This window comes from Notolabrus celidotus, chromosome 8, assembly GCF_009762535.1.
Source record: "Notolabrus celidotus isolate fNotCel1 chromosome 8, fNotCel1.pri, whole genome shotgun sequence".
Taxonomy (NCBI): Eukaryota; Metazoa; Chordata; class Actinopteri; order Labriformes; family Labridae; genus Notolabrus; species Notolabrus celidotus.
This window is the reverse complement of record NC_048279.1, coordinates 7,101,875-7,108,631: the sequence shown is the minus strand read 5'-3', so window position 1 is coordinate 7,108,631 and position 6,757 is coordinate 7,101,875. Positions and strand designations below refer to the sequence as shown.

Genomic DNA, 6,757 nt, shown 5'->3' with positions numbered 1-6,757 from the left:
ACTTGAACAAAGGGAAAGGTGGAGAGATCACCAATGTCGGTGGAGTTCATCCTCAAAGACCATGTATGTCTCTCCTCCTAAGGCTAAGTAGTGGACCGACAGATGGCCCAGGGTTGCTAGTAATCATGTCATGCTGCAAAAATGGCTCAAATGGCATTCAGTGTTTGTCTGTTGTTAGTTTGTGCTCATACAGATCTCACATATGCTTCTTTGTAGATTGTGTGGGTGAGTTAAAACAGGTCACATTACTAATTTCCTGGACACTTTTATTGGACTTACCTTGCAGTACCGGCCTTATGTGCACAAGCACTTTTATCATGGGTAGATATTTCAAGTGGGAGTATAAACCTGAGGCCCAAAAACTGTTGCTACATTTTTCTTCATTCCTTTCTTCTGTCATTTCAGCCTTTTCTCTCTCTTCCAGTCCTCCTCACACTCTCAGACACATAAAGTCACTCATGCACAGTGTTGTTCAGTCTTCCTGCAGGCCACAAACCTCCCTCTTCACTATTAAAGAGACACAGAGGTACTGAGATAAGGTAGAGCTTAGGGGGTAAGGGACTGTGTGTGTGTGTGTGTGTGTGTGAGAGAGAGAGAGAGAGGAAGAGAGTGTATGTGTCAGTTGCCCATAACACAGAGGGGAAAATATGTGCAGGAACGAGTGGGAGAGATGTAAGAACATCAGCTCCCCTGAATGCACCGTTCCCTTGACCAAACCGAGCTCCAATCGGGAGCCGGGAACAGGCTGAGGCTCGGGATCCACTGGGGTCGATGAATCATAAAAATGATCACATGACCTGACACACACACTGAAACAGGGTGAGACAGTATTGTTGCTCGGTTTGCTGTAGCCCACTTAGAGCCACCACGACTCCTCTGTTTAATGAAATTTGGCCGAGGACTTGTTGATCCTGCTTTTACCTCCTCTTCATCAAAACACCCACTTACTTGTATGACTTGCATAAAGTCTTGTTAGTGGGTTGAGTTGGCAGTTACATCTCAAATTTTTGCTTGTTCAAGTGGAATTTGATAATACCTTGGCTGTGGTTTGTGCTGCGACTGTGTTATAAAAACTGATTCAAATCAGGCGTAGTATCAAGATCTATGAATAACATTGTTTGGGTGAGAGATTCGGCATGCCCTGAAATGTCAGATATCTATTCCAGCTTTGCAGAACTGGGACTTGTTGGGGCTTAGAGCTGCCACAATAATCAGTATTGGTGATAACTGATTTTTAAAACAATGAAATGTTGATATCATATTGAAGTTACAGTTCTCTACAAAGGAACTTAAACCGTGAGCGGTGGTGATGATAGCAGCAGGGTTCAAAGTTGTGACATTTGTTTATTTTTTAAAGGTGTGTGAACCACAGAGCTCAGAGAAGGAGAGCTGAATGAGGACAGTTTCATGTTCAATCCACCGCAACAGGCAGATAAGAATCCATCACCAAGGAATGATCACTGACAAGGAATCACTGGGACTATTTTTACATAAATCATTTTAGATCAATAAAAAAATATTTTAATCAATGTTTGTTGCCAACGTGTATTTTAAGTGAGTAGCCGGGTAAAAAGCAAGAGTCCTGTCTGTCAGATGGGACTGGGTCTTATCCTGTCTTGATGTTGGGTCTCTGTTAATAATAGAACATAGAGTACGGTCTAGACCTGTTTGGCGCTATACAGATACAAATTTAATGACTGATGATTGAAACATTTTGCACTGCACTTTGAGAGGCTGTCAAACAAATTAATTCCACCTTCACCTCATTTTTCGATTATGCCTGTTTTTTACACCTAATTTGAGTGTTGAGAAAATAACCTTGTGACAGTACTACTGAGATGAGTCCATGCACATTTTTTTAAATGAGTTTGAAAGAATAGAAGAGGAGAATAATAATAATTAGATTGGTCCATTTAGCATGGATGGTAACATTGTTAAAAAGCAGCAGAGGTTAGCTGTATGGCTGAGTCAACCTGACAACAGCTGTTAAGTATCTTATTTGAGGATTTGTTACATGTACATTTTCATGTTTGTTCATATTTATACATTTTTATAAAAGATTAAAGGATCAGACTGAGGTTGTAGAGGACTGCTTTTGGCCCACAGGCTGCATGTTGAAGAGGTCGGCCATAGTGAGGCTTCATACTCTACAGAACTTAAACATGTGTACAAAGGTTCATGTTTATCTTTTCAACAGCTGCTGAGATATTTCAGTGGAGACCAAAGTGATTGAACAGTGATGGACTAAAACAGGGCTAACAACATGTGGGGGAAAGTTAAACTGAAGATAACACATGGAGTTCCATAGAACACTGGTCATAGTCATGATGTTATGAGTCAACAATGGTTACTGTCTGGAGTTCCATCAGAAGTGAGACTGTCTAACTCTTCAGCCTGTGAGGATTATTTCACACAAACCTTTTGAAGAGATCGCATCTCAGTGAGACAGAGACAGAAGATATACAAACCGAACAACACGAGTACAGTTTACCAACTGATACCAGAACAACCAGCAACCATGTTTGCAAACCAGAACAGTTCCCTCATCGCTCAAATGGAGCTTGTTAAGAGCTTGATGAAACTGACTCCAGAGGAGAGGAAGAAGGAGGTCAGGAGGAGGATGTTTGAGGAGCTGAGAGCTGTGGAGATGGAGCGCAGAGAGCGCGCCATGGAGAAGCTCAAGATGGAAAGAGAGGAAAGAGAACAACTGGAAGAAATGGTGAGGAGACAGAGAGAAAAGTCTCTGGAGGAGAGAGAGATACAGGAGGCCAAACAGAGAGAGGAGGAGGAGAGGAAGGGCCATGAACTGAAGGCCCTGCAGAAAGTAGAAGTAGACCAGCTGAAGCAAGAGAGGCTTCGCTGGAAGAAGGTGATGCAGGTGGAGGAGGAGCCAGGGAAGAGGCAGGAGGAGGCTGAGCTTCACCGCCCACAGAGGGTGAGTGACAGAGCCAGCCGAGGACACCTGACCTCTGACCTGAAGGCTCCCAAACATCAGGAGAAAAAGAAAACCCTGATTAATAACTGGGTTGGAGAGCCAAAAACAGAGAGCAAGGCTGTCAGAGAGAAGCCCAAACCAGTCAACTCCAACTTGCTCCACTTTTCTGTGAAGGTGGCCCCACAGTCTGAAGGTTTTTATAATTTTTAATCATTTTATTTAATTACTGCACCTGATGAGTCCTGAAGTTTACTAAGATTTATAATTCTGAGATCATTGTTGCACATAAACATTAAGCTAACATCTGAATGAGCTTATAAAGATGAGGTTATATCAGTCTTATTTATTTTGTTGTGTATAGTTTTTAAAATATGTCTGTATTTTTTTAACATTTGACTCTATATTTCACTTTCTCAGTCCATGTTTATTTTTCCTGTTAGTAAAACTTGAAATGTGATCTTCTTTTGACCTCAGAAAAACCAGACAAGCAAACACCCAAACCCAAGGAGCCCAAGCAGTGGCTGCCAGACAGACTGAAGGTCCAGTACTGGATGGACAGATACCAGGACCATAAGGAGAAGAAGGATGAGAAGAGGAAGCAGAAGGCTGAGGATCAGTACGCTCGATGGGCCGCTATCAAGGCAAGCAGAGCTGGCCATGCTTCCCGGCAGAACGACTCTTACACTGGAGGGTTTTCTGCAAACAGAAACAGCATCCTCAAATCCTTATTTTAATGTTCTTTACTTTGTTTCTGTGTTGTTTTGTGATTAGGCACAATACAAACTGTTGTGCAGTGAAATCATTAAAGTGTACTGATTACTGTCTAACATAAAGAGATGGTTAAAATGTGTTTATATATCAAAGTGAAAACTGTTTCACAAACTTTTGAGTTTCATGTGAGGTCTAAAGGGTCTACAGCTGTGCTGGTTTCATTGTGAGGTTAAATTTAGCCCCAGAAGAGTTTTCAGTTAAATGCTAACTTCAGTAAACTAACAGGTTTACATTTAGCAGGTGTAAAGTGTGTTCACAGACCTTTTTATTTATGTATAAGTACAAACAAAATCATCATCCAAAAAAGTACTCCAGATGGCTGAATACAAATTTCCCAGTAGTTGTCAATGAAACGTCACGCTGCTTACTTAGCAGAAAGAATTAAAAGTTTTTTGGGGAACTTACGGTGGCCCTGAAGGACAAAATACAATAACATTTCACAAAACACAACAACATTTCACAAACATGACAAGATTTCACAAACACAACATTTAATAAAACAATGTTTCACAAAACAGAAAGAGGAGGGACAACACTTCTTGTTTCTCATTGGACAGAACCCGACAGCTCGACGTCATTTCCTGTTTCTATAACTACTACTCAGCTGAGTCTCTGCACAAACTTTAAACTGGAAGGAATGGAAGAGGAGATGGAAATAATAAAGGAATATTTCAACAAATGATTCACATGTAATGTTGCCTAATACTACTATGATGTAGCCTAAATATTAGGACATCCTCAGGTCTCAAAGTCAGGTGTCAGACCTCAGATGAAAAAGAATCTGGTCTCTGGAAAACCTCTGTCGAGTGTTAGACTTCAGATGAAACAACCTCTGAACCAACTGCCTCAGAAAAAAAATGCATTTAGCAGGAAACAAATAAATACAACAAAGTATTACAGCCATTGAAAAATTAAAACAGAGCAGGGTTTGAAATAACTGCTGTAAACTAGCTCAGTGTGAAGGCACCACGTTAGACGGGCCATCTGCACCTCCATCACTTAGCAGGCTACGGACGTTTTCATATTGGATCCTGTTCAGCAAGTGGTGATGATAGCAGCAGGGTTCAAAGCCAGCTTTTTCAGCCTGTGGACATCAAGACATTAAAAAAAATCAGATATACGTAGGCTACATCTCTTTGTGACAAACTGTTTGTCAGTCTAACCACTAAATAATAATTTCCTCTCTGGGTTATTAAGTTATTTCAAAAAGGGAAAATTCATCAATGGCTACCTGTTTTAAAACTAAGAATAATCAATTTGAACTCAAAATGCAATCTACTGTCCATGAACCAATTAAAAAGCTTCTAGAGATTAAATTACTCATCCATGTGTCCCCCTCCTGAACTCAGCCGCACAAACGTCTCATGATGGATAATGTTAAGCAAAGCTCTCAGACATGTTAGTGTACATGATGGTTTATTGATTTCCCGCCATCACTGGAGGATAGTGGCTTATCTATCTCACCATTGATTATCTCTTAGCTTACCTCCCCAGTGGTCAGACTGATTAGTAATCAGTGTGTAAGCCAGGTATTGTTGGTGGAAGCTTCCCCTGTGGGAAAAGAGACGGTGTGCTGCGCCAAGAAAACAGGTTTAGTATCAAAACCATCCTCCGAAACATGTCGGCTTTCAACCAACGTGGTTTCATACGGAGACGCTAAATTACTAAAATGATCAGTGTTGGATCAGACAACTGTAATTTGTTGTCCTGTGCTGAGTCTCAGTGAGGAATTCTCTTTTTGCAAAAGTAAGTTATCCTTAGAGACGGAAAATAACTCTCTGAGTGTTTTCAGAGAGACTTTTCTTTTGCTGACAACTGTTGTTTACAGGTTTGGGCTTTGGAAAGTGGAGAGAAATATAAAGCAAACCAGATTTCACTTCAGCCTGTCCAAACACTCAGAAAGACACACACTCAAACACACACACACACACACACACACACACACACACACACACACACACACACACACACACACACACACACACACACACACACACACACACAACTGACAGGGAGAGGAAGCTATGATTTCCTGTACAACCGCCCCTTTTGACAAAAAGAACTATGCAGACCTGAAAAAACTTTCAACCTTATAGAGATATATATAAATGTGATAAAACTAAGAGGAAGACAGCAAAACAAATTCTTACATAAGGAGATACAGATACACAGAAAATTGAAAAATGTCATTTTGAGCAGACAGACTTTAACCCAAACACTGAAGTGTTATAATGAAAATACTGATATGCACCACAACAAAGAGCTGAAAGACCCTAAAAGCCTCAAACATACTGATTTTTTTTTCTTTGTTTTGACTCTGGCGCCCCCAGTCTTTGTTGATTTGGCTTGTACATGTGTAATTTCTGTTTCTTAAAAAACATCCATACCCTGCTCTCAGTAAACTATCAAATGTATCCCTTGTGGCAGAGGCTCCCAAAGTGGGGGTCAAGTCCCCCTGGGGGGTTGCGAGACACTAAAAGGAAGTCGCGAGAAGTGTTCCAGATTTTTATTATAAACATTTTTTTGAGTCATCTAAAATTGCATATTTTACTCATTGTTGTAAATATGGCGACAAAAGCATGAGTAGCTGCAGGTTAATTCATAACAGCCCAGGGAACACAGCCACACCTGTATGTAGCTAGGCTAATTTAAATCAATCAATCAATCCTTATTTGTATAGTGGTAAATCACATCAAACGTTATCTCAAGACGCTTTTACAAACAGAGCAGGTCTAGACCACTCTATGTTATATTATTAACAAAGACCTAACACCAATGCAGGATAAGACTCAGTCTGATCTCATCTTAATTCACCATGAGCATTGCACCTCACAGTATTTAGCTAGTTACAGCGGCGAGGAAAAACTTCCTTTTAACAGGCAGAAACCTTGAGCAGAGCCAGACTCATGTTAGACACACATCTGCCTCCAAGTTGGGTCTGGAAAGAGGGATGGAGGAGAATAAGAGATAGGGAGTGGTGATGGTAATGAGACGAGTAGTTGCTGTTGCCGCTGGAGTCCAGCACGTCTGTATCAGCTGGAGTCTGGAATG

General features: G+C 40.9%; 1 protein-coding gene across 1 annotated transcript; it reads left to right on the top strand.

Annotated features, from left to right (window-relative positions):
- The first annotated feature begins 2,392 nt into the window (after nucleotides 1-2,392).
- LOC117817683 (vicilin-like seed storage protein At2g18540) lies at nucleotides 2,393-3,734 on the top strand. Its single transcript, XM_034690436.1, has 2 exons — nucleotides 2,393-3,128; nucleotides 3,410-3,734. The coding sequence occupies exons 1-2, from the start codon at nucleotides 2,519-2,521 to the stop codon at nucleotides 3,667-3,669; spliced, it is 870 nt and encodes a 289-aa protein (XP_034546327.1). The 5' UTR covers nucleotides 2,393-2,518; the 3' UTR covers nucleotides 3,670-3,734.
- Nucleotides 3,735-6,757: the final 3,023 nt, after the last annotated feature.